This window comes from Camelus bactrianus, chromosome 12 (assembly GCF_048773025.1).
Source record: "Camelus bactrianus isolate YW-2024 breed Bactrian camel chromosome 12, ASM4877302v1, whole genome shotgun sequence".
Taxonomy (NCBI): domain Eukaryota; kingdom Metazoa; phylum Chordata; class Mammalia; order Artiodactyla; family Camelidae; genus Camelus; species Camelus bactrianus.
Genome location: NC_133550.1, coordinates 38172748 through 38186726, shown reverse-complemented (window position 1 = coordinate 38186726; position 13979 = coordinate 38172748). Strand labels below are relative to the sequence as shown.

The 13979-nt window shown below is 33.7% G+C and overlaps 1 protein-coding gene across 2 annotated transcripts in view; it reads left to right on the top strand.

Annotated features, from left to right (window-relative positions):
- The window catches only part of CFAP54 (cilia and flagella associated protein 54), a 272419-nt gene that overhangs the window by 99364 nt on the left and 159076 nt on the right, over positions 1-13979 (top strand). For both annotated transcript variants that reach the window (XM_045522505.2, XM_074375255.1), the window contains exons 31-35: positions 7010-7124; positions 7442-7542; positions 9450-9680; positions 11488-11630; positions 13208-13389. In XM_045522505.2, the coding sequence (XP_045378461.2) occupies positions 7010-7124; positions 7442-7542; positions 9450-9680; positions 11488-11630; positions 13208-13389 (772 nt within the window). The remainder of the gene's footprint in view (positions 1-7009; positions 7125-7441; positions 7543-9449; positions 9681-11487; positions 11631-13207; positions 13390-13979) is intronic.

The window sequence follows — 13979 nt, the reverse complement described above, 5'->3', positions numbered from 1 at the left end:
TTTTAAAAAAATATGTTTAGGGTTACTTCTTTAAAAAATTTAGTTTAATCTTTTTGTTTGTTTTTGAGGGGGAGGTAATTAGGTTTACTTATTTGCTTATTTTAACAGAGGTACTGGGGATTGAACCCAGGACCTTATGCCTGGTAAGCACGCATGCTAACACTGAGCTATTAAGCTCCCCCCTAAGATTTACTCTTTTAACAACTTTCATTTATAACGTACAGCTGTGTTAATTATTTTTATCATGTTGTCCATTACCTCTCTAGTTCTTATTTATCTTGTAACTGGGAGTTTGTGCCTTTTGACTACCTTCATATAACTCCCCCTCCCTCCAACCCTGTCTCAGGTAGTCACAAATCTGATCTCTCTCTTTTTTTTTTTTTTTTATGAGTTTGTTTGTTTTTCGAGTATAATTGACCTGCAACACTATGTTAGTTCCTGGTACACAACATTGTGATTCAGTATTTCTATACATTTCGAAATGATCACCATGATAAGTCTAGTGTGATTTGTCACCGTACAAAGATACTACGTATTTATTGACTATTTCTCACACTGTACATTTTATACCTATGACTCATTTATTTTGTAACTGAAAGTTTGCACCTCTTAATCTCCCTCACCCACTTCTCTCCTCCCTTTATCCCCCTCCTCTCTGGCAACCACCTGTTCGTTCTTTGTGTCTATGACTGGTTGGTTGTTCATTTGTTTCGTTTTTTAGAATCCACATGTAAGTGAAATCATATATGTCTCTGTTTCTCTGATTTATTTCAGTTAGCATAATACCCTCTAGGTCCAACCATGTTGTCACAAATGGCAAGATTTCATTCTTTTTTTATGGCTGAATAATTTTCCATTTGTGTGTATGTGTGTGTGTGTGTGTGTGTATACATACATATATATATACACACACATATATATGAATATACATCATATCTTCTTTATTCATCTATAGATGAGTACTTAGGTTGCTTCCATAATTTGGCCATTCTAAGTAATGCTGCAATGAATACAGGGGTGCACGTATCTTTTCAGATCAGTGTTTTCATTTCTTTGAATAAATACCCAGAAGTGGAATTGCTGGATTGTATAGTAGTTCTGTTTTTAATTTTTTTTTGGAAACTTCATTCTGTTTTCCATGGGGACTGCACCAGTTTACACTCCCACCAACATTGTACAGGTGTTCCCTTTTCTCCACATCTTCACCAACACTTTTTATCTGTTTTCTTGATGATAGTCATTCTGACCAGTGTGAGCTGATATCTCATTGTGGTTTTGATTTGTATCTGTCTAATGATTAGTGATGGTGAGCATCTTGTGACCATCGGTCATCTGTATATATTTTTTTAAAAAATGACTTTTCAGGTCCTCTGCCCATTTTTAAATTAGGTTGGTTTTTTTTTTTTTTGATGTTGAATTGTATGAGTTCTTTGAATATTAACTTCTTACCAGATACATCGTTTGCAAGTATCTTCTCGCATTCAGTAAGTGACGTTTTTGTTTTGTTGATAGTTTCCTTCACTGTGTAAATGCTTTTAGTTTGATGTAGTTTCATTTGTTTATTTTTGCTTTTGTTTCCCTTGCCAGAAGAGACATATCCAAAAAATACTGCTGAGATCGATGTCAAAGAGCATATTGCCCATGTTGTCTTTTAGAGGTTTTATGGTTTCAGGTCTTACATTTAAGTCTTTATGCCATTTTGAGTTTATTTTTATAGATGATATGGTTTTGGGGTCCATTTTTGTCCATTTACCATGCTTTTCTAGTTCCTCTGCATTAGTTAGCAAAGCCATTCCTTGGGGTTCCCATTTGTATATGTGAATGGAGAGTTCCTCAAACAGAATTAGTAAAACTTAAGATTATCCCTCTTATTCTGTAAGCCTGAATGGCTCTCTTTGCCCCCAAAGAAAATTATTGTGTTTCATGCCAGTTATGAGAGACGCCAAGTGAATTCAGCTTTTCTTCCAACAACTGGGCTTCAATTTGACCACTGAGCATAGGTCTATCTCATTCTAGGAAAAGAAAACATCAATAACACAAGGTCTATTTTAAAAATGGCAGCAGAAGAGAAACATTCTCGTAAGAGTCTACAGGAAAATATTCTTTACAAAATAGACACTTCATAATATTAGAACTAAATCTTGGAACATATGTCCTTCATATTTTCAAAAGATAAAAGAGGAAACTGCTTCTATTAAAAGAAGCAGGCTATGGTAATGGAAGAACAGACCAGAATTAGAAAGTCCCACTAAATTAAAAAAAAAACCATAGCCAAAATGAGATATTGGAAGTTGTAAATAATATTCTTAATACCAAAGAAAATCAGGAGACACTTTTAGTGTGCAATAAAGTTTGGAGGACTGGCCATGGAGGTCTAATCAGAGAATAACAGATATTCTGAAAGAGGAAAGCAGAATAAATGGTTTAGACCAGAAGTACAATAAAAGATGTGAGTTTGGAGATTGAGCAGTATAACTGAGTTCAAAACAAAGGTAATGATTTGTATTTTAAGGCTGAGCAGATGTTTTAGGATGTTCTCCAAGTCAGGGGATATAGAGGAGAGGCAGATACAACACCTTGATTTCTACTTTGATAATAATATCTGTTTTCTTTTTATGTTCGCATGTTTAACATTTTTGCACAAAGAAATTTTTCTCATACTGCAACAGACAAATATGCAGCAGTATTTTTCTTCCAGTTTTATAGTTTCATGGTTTAGATTTAATGTTTTAATCCATATGGAATTTATTTTGGTATAGGGATTTAGATTAAACTTTAGGGTTTTTTCCCCCTAAAATTTTAAATTAATTGTCCTGGTAATATTTAAAGAGTAGTCTCTTTGTTACTTACTTTTTAATGCCACATTTTCACATTGGTGATTCTACTAATAATGCTTACAAATCACAATGAAGATACTTCATAAGTTTTCATGTTCTATATAACAAAAAAATCAAAGTATATGGAAATAACTGCTGAAAAGACAAGGCTAATTTGACAGAAACATAGTAACATTGAGAGTTTAATGTGCTACTTTAAAAAAGACCGAAATAAAAAAGACATGGAAAATGTACATAACTAGTTTAATATATATAGCCAGTTGAGATTAAAAGCCCTTTAAAGTACTTATTAAATTAAAAAAAGTAATATTTAAGCTGCAAAATGTAACTCAATAAATCACTTAGACTAAAATTTGTTAAGACCACATTTTCTTACAGTACAATAAAACTGAAATTTTATAACAAAATTAATTACTGGCATATATAATTATTGGCATATATAATTATATAACAATAAATTACTGGCATATATAATTCAATATAATAATAATATGTAATGAAATAAATCTAACTAAAAGTATAGAGCCTTTTGAAAATTACGCTGAGAAGCCCAAATGTCAAATGTACTCAAAGCAGCAGTTAAAGACAAATTTTTAGCTTTAGAAGCTTCTGTTACTAAATGAAAAGATAAATAAATGAACTTTTATTGGAATCAAGAAATTGGAAAAATAAATAACTCTAAGAAAACAAAGAAAATAAAAGCAAAAGTTGAAATTAATCAATTATAAGTTGATTTTAAAATAGTCCAGTTGAAAACTGCTAGGGTTAGTTTTTTGAAGATATGAATAAATTAGATAATTTTCTGGTTAGCAAAATAAGAAAAAGTGAAATGTAAGTAATCCAAAGAGAAAATAGTCATAAATTTGAAGTTGTTAAACAAACTTTGATAACAGTATACATAATTTAATATGAATAAATTTGAAAATCTAATTGAAAGTGATGATTTTCTAGAAAAATTTAAGTTATAAGAATTTATTGAAGTAGTAAAAAATTTGGTTAGCTCAAATAATTTTGGGGCTAGTTCTTTCATATTTTAAATGAACAAATAATTTTTGTCTTACAAAGAGCTACTTCAGAGCATGTTTATAAAGTTTCCTAGTAAATTTATCACAGCAGGCTTTGATAATAGTTTTATAAAGAGAGAATAAAAAATATAGAAAATTATGGGTCAACCTTATTTAGCAGTATATAGAGTCAAAATAAAACACTAACTTATAAATTTAGCAGTAAAAATGTAGATTTTGTTCTTAATATAAATGTAGTAGGAAATCTGTAAACATAATTATCACTGGTAGTCAAAGAATTTTCTATAGATGCTAAAAAGTCATGTGGTGAAGTTCAGCAACAATTCTCAGCAAATTAGGATTAGAAGAATATTTACTGTTAAAATAAGCAAAGAAACCTATTACTCCTCTGTCATTTATAATTGTTCTGAAAGTTCTTGCCAGTGTGTTAAAATAAGAAATAGAAATTAGGATTACAATTCATACGATTATCACACAATAGTGACACTCAAAAGTGTTTGTCAAATGAATTCCATAGTGAAGTACTCTGAAAATGGAGATGAAATGAGTGATATCTGCAAATAATTATTTTTTTAGCTTAACAAGTTAACTTGAAAACTATCAGAACTAATAATAGAATTCCATAGGATGGCTAGATGCAAAATCAGTGCTTTGTTATTATCAACTAGAAAGTATAATGGAAAAATGATCCTATTTCTATGAAGTACAGGATTAAATTTATCAGGAATTGTGAGGGGACTTAGGCTAATATAAAGAAGACCAAACATCTTTACTAAGAGATATAAAAAAAAAAAACTTGAGTAAAAGAAGAGACAGTACATTACTTGAGCAGATGGAATATTATAAAGATTTCAGTTATTCTCAAATTAATTTGTTGGTTTAATGCAATCCCAGTCAGATTAGTTTGTATGGAATGGGTTAGAATGATGAAAAATATTTGAAAAATAAAAAAGCACAAAAGGAGAGGCTTGTGGTATCAGATAAAGTACAACAGAGTTGCATTTGTGAAATAATAGGCAGACGGCCATTGGAACTCAATGTTTTGTATCAGAAATAGGCACTGATATAAGTAACCAAAATGATGAATAAGACATGAAATCAAAGATTAATAAGACTGATTATATAAAATTTTAGAAATACTATTTTTTTTATAACACACCGTAAAGAAAATAAAAACAGTCAGAGCTGGGAGGGAGCATTCTATGAAGAGGTTGAAGAGAGGAGGAGCTTGTTCAGTGGATGAGAGTTCTGCAGAGCATGGAGGAGAATGCTGAGAGGATTGGGAAGATAGTGGCCCAAGTGTACATCCATGACCTCTTCTCCTTCCCATCTCTTTCTGGAGTAACAGCAACCAGGTCAAGCATTCTAGTGGGGTGGGAGAGGGAGGAGGTGGAGAAGAGACCACGCTGGTTGGAAAACAGCAGGCAACTATTCTCAGTATGCAAGTAGCAGAGTGGAAGGTAGATTCCCAAGTCCCCAGTGATCAGTGGTCCAAGCTTTATCATTCAGTCAGATAAAATATTTGCCAAAATGAATGCCAACTAACTGGGAGACTTTTGGAATTGCTACAACTTGGCTGGAGTCCCAAACAACAGGATCCAGGATCATTTTCATCAAAATTGAAGTGAGAGGCCAACCATTCCTGGCACCAAAGTGAATTTGGAACCCCAACCTTTGGAATTAGCTATCAAGACTCACTCAATCATTTCATTTCCCTGTGTTGAAATGAGTCTACATTTTATTTAATTTGAGTTTTTGGATCCCATTTATCATGTTCTAGCGGAGTGTTGCTGTACCTAGCAAGTACTTACCATACGAAATATAAATTTTAGGAAATACATAAATTTCAAGGAAAATAGGTAGTAAGTACCAACAGAGGGAGGGATAATGAGAGACTTTACGACATTCAGAGAAGGAGCCAGGTTACCACAGGGATTGATGGCAGATTGAAAAAACAGGGTTAAATGGATGGACCTAGAGATGATCATACTAAGTGAAGTAAATCAGAAAGAGAAAGACAGATACCATATGATATCACTTATATGTGCAATTTAAAATATAATACAAATTAACTTATTTACAAAATAGAAACAGAGTCACAGACATAGAAAACAAACTTATGGTTACCAGGGGTGAAAGGGGATGGGGAGGGTTAAATCGGCAGTTTGGGATTTGCAGATACTAATTACTATATATAAAATAGATAAGCAACAAGGTCCTATGTATAGTACAGGGAACTATGTTCAAGATCCTGTAATAAATTATAGTGGAAAAGAATATGACTGAATCACTATGCTGTACACCAGAAACTAACACAATGTTGTAAATCAACTATACTTCAATAAAAAATTAAAAAAAAAAAACCATCAAGGTTAAGGATCCCTACAGGTGATTAGGGGAAGGGAGAACAATTAGTACAGTCAGCCCTTGGCATCCAGTCTGCACCCAGGCATTCAGCCAGCCATCAGAAGTATTTGGAAAAAAATTCCAGAAAGTTCCAAAAAGTAGAACTTGGATTTGAGGCACTCTTGGCAACCATGTACATAGCATTTACATTATACTTGCAACTATGTACATAGCATTTACATTGTGTTTAGGGATTATAAGTAATCTAGAGCTGTTCTGAAGATGTATGTAGGTTATATACAAATACTTTGCTTTTGGTATCTGAGGGATCCTGGAACCAATCCCCTGCAGACACCAAGGGATGACTGTAGTCATCTAAAATGCTTAGCTCCTGTTGACATGCAGTAGATTATAGTTGCTGGGAGCTTGCACATGATGGAACTAAAGGGACTGATACCTGTTGGAAGCAAGGTAGTTTGTCTAGGGTCACTCTTATGTAGTTATCTTCCCAATTTTAAAGGGAAGTGTTCATGTTTTATTTTCAGTTCAATTCTATTCTTCCTACATCACACACCAACTCTTATCACATTTTATGGTATGATTTACGTTTCACTCTTTTGAGAGGTTAGCTATTCCTTGATGACCAGGAATATTACAGTCTCACTTATGTGTGGGACACAAACAATTTTGAATATTCTTCTGACATAATTTCATTGACAACACTCATTAAAGATTTATTACTTTGAGTAGTTTTACAAATTTGTGCAGATCCTTTTCACTGACTTTATCTTTTCATATTAGGAGGAATGAATCCCTACTTGGAATAAGAAAAATGAAATACAAGGACTATACTTTGTATAAAAAGCCTACCAAAACTTTCAAGAAGTACAGAGCTGCAGTGATGGAGATTGGAAGAGTAAGTTTCACATAAATTTTGAATTTTAAGCTAATGAACTTAAGAAACTCATGTCTCTAGGGACAGTTGGCAAAACATAACAAGCATAATTTTATAATTATACAATGTATTATAATGCTTAAGTTATCATGTGGATATTTTTATTATTTTTTTGTCTAAAGGGTACTTCTTTTACTTTTGATAATAATTTTAATTGAGGGGCATAAGAAACCACTATTTTAATGTCAAGAGATAAGCATTAGAGTACAAGTAAATTACAGTATTGCGTTCAGATTTGAAATTTAACGTGTAACGTTTTTGTTATCTCCCATGCTAAGACTACAGATATGATGCCAAGAAAAAGAAGTAAAAAAAAGGAAACTCTCAGAGAATTTTTGTGTAAAAATCCTTGTATTTCTGAAATGGTGGAACATGAAAGGTATTAATTGATTAATCAATTCAATAAACATTTACTTGAGGGTTACTATGTGTTGGGCATTATTTTAGGCACTGGGGATACACTGGCAGACTAGACAGATGAGATCACTGCCCTCAGGGAACTTATGTACTAATAAAAAGGAGCACAGGAAACAAACACACAAATAAACAAGACAATTTAAAATTTTAATAATTTTGTAAAATAAATGAGAAGGATAATATGCTATTATAGATTAACTGGCATGGGGTGAGGTAGTGGCAACAGTAATTTAGATAAGAGTGGTCAGAAGACCAAACTGGTAAATTACTTTTAATTATTGGTGGACCTAATGTTCTCATTTATAAAGCTTAAACCATAAAACTTATCATGGTAAAATGTTTAGCTTCTATTTTTATGAGCATTGCATTTATGATTCTCAGACATTCTTTACATATCTTTATTATGTAATGTATCTTCCTTTACCTGCTTAATAATTTTCATCTTAATTTTTGACATATAAATATTAATTAAACCACTCTCATTTTCTTTTTGTTTGCATTTACCTAACGATCTGTTTGATTATCCTGTTATTTTATTCAAATTATGACATATTTTAGATGAGTATAGAAAATAATATAACAAATGAATACGTACATAATATGCAGCTTACCGTAGAAGACATTTGGGATGCATTTCTGTCCCATCTACCCCAGAAGTAATACTGTCCAAAATTTGGTATTTACCGTGCTTATGAGTGGCTTTACACTTCAATTATATGTGTATATGCCCCTAAATAACATTTGGTATTATCTTTTACAATTTGTTTTGCCAGTTTGCTCTTATTCCTCAGTATTATGTTTGTGAGATTTTCTTCATGTTGATTATACATAAGTCTAGTCCAACTTTACTTTATGTAAACAGTGCTACAAAGTACATTCTTGTATATATCTCCATATGCACATGCAGGAGTTTCTGGGCTAAATACACAGGAGTGTAGTTCCCAAGATATGAACATTTTAACGTTTCTAGATATTGCTAAGTTGCCTGTGAATTTTCACCAGTGGTGTGTCATGTTTACATTATCACTATCTTCACTGATATTTAATCAAATTTTCAAATTTTTGTGGACCCATGAGTTGTAAATTTTTATCTCGTTATTTTCATTTTTATTTGATTAGTAAGACTAGGCAGCTTCTCATTTTTTTGGTATGTATGTATTTATTTATTTATATTGAAGTATAGTCAGTTTACAATGCTGTGTTGATTTCTGGTGTACAGCATAGTGATTCAGTTATGCATATATGTTCCTCTTCATATTCTTTTTTTAATAGATAATTATAAGGTATTGAATATAGTTCCCTGTGCTATACAGCAGGACCTTGTTGTTAGTTTCTCATATATTAAAAAAAAAATCCTAGAGTTTTTCTGTTCTCAAGCCTGCTTGTTTAGATCCTTTGCACATTTAACAACTTCTGTTTTCTCACTTATTTTTAGAAGTTTGGATGCTAATGCTTTTCCCAGTTTGTGGCTCATCTACTTACAATTTAAAAGTATTATTTTTTAAATCAAAATTTGTAATTGTTAGCGAAGTCAACTATATCAACATTTCCCTTTATTATTTTTGAAATTCTTCTCTACCTGAGGTAGTAAGGGTATTTTCTTAATCAATTAAAATTTTTGATTTCACAATTAGGAATTTTATCCAACTGTAATCAGTTTTTATGAATGGTGAGTAGAAGAGTCCTTCTCCCCTTCTTCACTGTCCTGTCTCACACTTTTAGAACTAAGGAAATGATAAATAAGCCAGCAACATTTGTATAAGGTCAGGCAAATGACTTCTTGATGTGTTTTGTACAAACTGAAATCATTCTTCTCTCTTAAATGTCTGGAAGTTTGTGTAATTTCAAAACTTCCTTCTCCCTCTGCAGAAATAAAAGAGCTGATGTCAGAAAAGTATCCTTTCGCTTCCTGGTGGATAACTTGAATCCTTTAATATTAAATTATGTTAAAAAGAAGAGGTTCCATCAAATATTTCTTGAGGAGATGCCCTGGAAAGCTCAGATGAACATGTATCTGGCAAGTGCACATTTCAGCCTGCTTTTAACAAAGCTAGGGGAAAGTGCAAAGATGAAATTTGGCACTTCACCTACAATGGTCAGGTATAGTATATTACCAATAAAAAATACATTTTTAAATTCCAAGAACGTGGATGTTATTTGTATGTTTAAGTCTCCAATGCTGTTAATAACTTAAAGAGGTTTACAGAGTGCATCAGTTTTTACTAAGCTTTGGTGTATTTCTTAATTTCTTATATCAGAATCTTTCCCAAACAAGTGCTGGATAAGAGCTTATTAAGTACTCATTTGCATATATATTAATTAATTTATTATTTTATTTTTATTTATTTATTTGGGGGGGAGGGAGTAATTAGGTTTATTTCTTTATTTTTAATTGAGGTACTGAGGATTGAACCCAGGACCTTGTGCATGCTAAGCACAGTCTACCACCGAGCTATACTCTCCCTCCCCATTTGCGTATATTTTGAATATGTTAGTTGATACAGCTTTTGGTGAAAGGGGAAAGTGATTTTTCCAAGAGAAATTTCACATTAATTGTATGGTAACTAGATATTAGTAGGCATTAGGCAAATCTCTGTTTAATTTAGAGGTATATTTTAGGCCTCTATAAACACAGGTCATATTTTCTCATACAATGTAAACTTGCTATCATTAATTCAAGACATTTTCCAGTTCCTATTGAGTGTCTTTGGCCAAAGTGTTACGGGAGATAAAATGGGAAATAAAAATAAAGATAAATACATAATGTGGAACACTGTATGACCAGAGTAACAATGTAAAAAGAGTCTTTCATTAAAAAAAATACTTGTTGAGCACCTGTTAGATACAAGGTACTGAGAAGGGCACACTGGGCCTTCAAAGAACAGGATATACAAGTTAGAGTCTGATAGGGTGGATCACAAGTGTTCATGAATAATTGTAAATAAGGTAATGGAGGAAGAGAAATGCACATAAAATCTTCTTTGTTCCTGGGAAGGAGGCTTTGTTCCTGGCTCTGACCAATAGGAAAGATTTCATGGGGAGAAGCCACTTGGCCCAAGTCCTGATGTATAGGCAAGCTTTAGAAATGTGCAGGTAGGGAAATAAGCATTCCACATAGATGGGAGAACATGAGTCAGAGCCCAGGCAGGAAACACAGGATGAGAACCCCAAGTGGTCTGACCAGAATTCTAGGGCACATGAAAGGGAGTGGTGAGAAGTAAGTAGGAAAGTAGGTTGGCACCAGATCATGGAAGGTCTTAACTGTCTATATAAATCTGAACTTTAATTTAGACACAGTGGGAAATTATTCAGGCTTCTTTTTTAGCAGGACTATGATAAGAAATTTCTCTGGCAGTGACATAGCAAATGGATTGGAGGAAGGAAAGACTCGTGACAGGGATATGAATTATTTCAACACTCCAGTGATAAAAAATATGCAATTTGAAATCCACAATGAACTTGATCCCAGTTTCAGTTTCTCCAGAATTTTGGTTAAAATAATTAGCAGACTGAACCTTTGGAAAATCGTCTTCAGATAGGGATAGATTATATTTCCTATGTGGGCTAGACCAGATTAGCATTTAAGAAGCAGTTAGATTGTTCGATTTACAGGGAAGGCTTTTGGCAAAGTGACCCACTTACGAGGCTATAAGGGAAAACAGTTCAGGTCAGATAGGCTTCCTTACTGTCCTCTGAGCGCTGAGAACTCTTCTCTGAACTTCCAATCGTACATGACCATTCATGCATGATTACTTGGCAGCACAATAATTAATGACCAAATTTTAGCAGGGCAACTGGTGCTAAATTCAATTTTATTAAACTGTTTGTTTATTTATTTAGTATTTGACCAATTTAATTCAATTTTGCTTATATTCTTTTTTTAATAAGATTATTTTCCCCTTTGCAGTTTTCGATCATGTGATCCTAGTATGTTCTCACTGTATAATTCAGGAACAGTATTACCAACAGGAAAACTGACTCTAGAAAACTATAAGATGATGCTTGATTTCCTTCTTACAGCTAAAAAAAGAAAGGCCCACTTACCATCAGGTAAGATAAATAAATATGATATATATACTATCAGATTGCCCTTAAATCTTCATTTGCTAATGCAGCACACACACAAATACCTTGACATGCACCCTCCCCACCATAGACACACAGAGGTACACCAACTTTTTACTAATGACTTAGGAACTTGGTTGAATTGTGATATTTTGTAGGAGATTATTATTTAATCTGTTTTTTTTTAATTTCTATATTTTTATGGTATCATATATATTTGGAAATATTTATGTTGGATTGTCACCTAAGCCATTTTAGCCATTTAGCAAATATAATGTTCTTTTAAAAATATTGGTAGCTTCCAGTGGTCAAGGTAGGTGAAGACTTGCTATCAGGTGTTCTGTTATAGTGGAAGTAAGTTTCAGAACAAATTCCACCAAACATACTGATGCAAGCAGGCATAAAAATGTCATGTAGCTGTTTTATAGTTCCTATCTGGTACTCAGGACAGTCCACTCTTGCCTTGGGACCTCTGATTAGCACCTTGCATGAAAGCTTACTTTGGGATGAATGCAGTAATATCCTGATGGCAGGACCAGCCAATATTGTCTTCTGGTCAGGTGGCAGGGGCTCCAGCTGGTGGAGAGATGTAGGTGAACAGGGCTCTCAGTTGAAGTGCTACACTGATGACACTATTTCTAAGAAGTAACCTATCTTAAACACCACTTACTTCACAAGTGAAAATTTATTTCTGATATCTTTATGCTATTACAAACCTGCTCATGTAGATTTTTAATAATGGCATTTTAAATGCTATATAGCTTATTGCTGATAAGGATACTTCATATGTTGATTAACTGCCCTAGGAGTTTTGATTCATATTTGAGGTATTTGACATGCTTTTAAATTTCTTCTAGGGTATAGTTTAAATTTAACTGGTATATGCATGTCATACTATGAATATTAAAGTATTTGAAAGTAAATTCCCTAGACAGAGCAAGAATCCTAGTTCTGTATATAGAATACAATATATGTAGCTTTTTGAGTTGTTTTTTTTTAAACTAGCTCCTTAAGACCGCCCATGAAATTGGCAATAGAATATTCTGCTCTTGAGACTTACTATTTAATGCAGAGTTCTAAAAGGAGAATGTTTGTGGCAGGAGAAGTCCTGTGTTTTTATAGCCTACCAATGGGAGAGTGAGTGATCAGGGTTGCTGCGGCTGTGTAACTCCAGGGGTTGCTACTCAACTCCTAGGGTACGTGTCCTGGGAATGGCTTGTTTGGGGGGAAATTAAGGAAGAGTGAGATCCTGTCATTTTTCTCCCTCAAAACATGACATTCCTGCCTCTGCACTGTTAGCTTGGCCATCACCCTTGCCTGAAGTGTTCTTGTCCACCCTCTACCCACATAGCTAAGTCATGACCACCCTTCAAGAACTAATCTCAGAGCCTCCTCTGGAAAGTTTCCCTGGCTTATCATATCCATGATAATCCATCCTTTTTCCAAATATATGTAGCATTTTTATCTGAATTATTCACTTGATGCTGACCACCTGTTGTGTTTTCTGAAACTTAACTCTCTGTTTTCAATAATGTTATCATTTTTTTTCTTTTGTGCTATAGATACTGAAGAATTTTCAGCATTTCTTAGTTCCAAAACGAGTGATGAAGATGTTTCCAAGACACAAACGGGTTATGAATCAGACTCTCAATCAGGTCTCAGTGGTAAAGAAAAGGATCAGCTAGCAAATGTGGGTCTATTGGATCATTTTGTGAAAATCTTTTTATATTGCAGGAGAGGAATGGTAAGATGGTCCTTTTGATGCGCTAATGTAGTGGACATAAATCTCAGCCCGTGAATTTGGGCATGTTAGATATATTGTATTTACCTATTATCTATAATTTAAATTTCAACCATGAGACTGAATTTGCTGGATTTTTGCGTCAGTCGTCTTTGAGGTTTGCCTGCCATGATGCTGAGGTCTTATGCGTTGTCAAGTTGTGAGGGAGAAACATGAGCCCCTTTAGTTGTTAGTCACTCATGTGCCCAGAGCTCAGGTGGTCTTTGTCCTTGTCTGCAAAGTATGAATATTCAGACACCATTTTACTGCTTTCTTGCCACACTTGGGACATGGGCTTCTCCAGTGACACAGGGGGTCCTCTCTGGGCACCGTAGACTCCTTTCTTCCCTGAAGTACAGGGGAAGATCTTTCTAGACCATAAGAAAGCCTCATCCCTATCCCAATCCCCCTGACCACTTGCTTCGACTTGTGTTTTCTCTCACTTTTCTCTTTTCTTCTTAAATACTATATGATAGATGATTAAACTCAGAATTAGAATCATTAGCTATAAAGAAATTCCTTTTTCTCATAGCAGGAAGGGGGTATACTTCAAA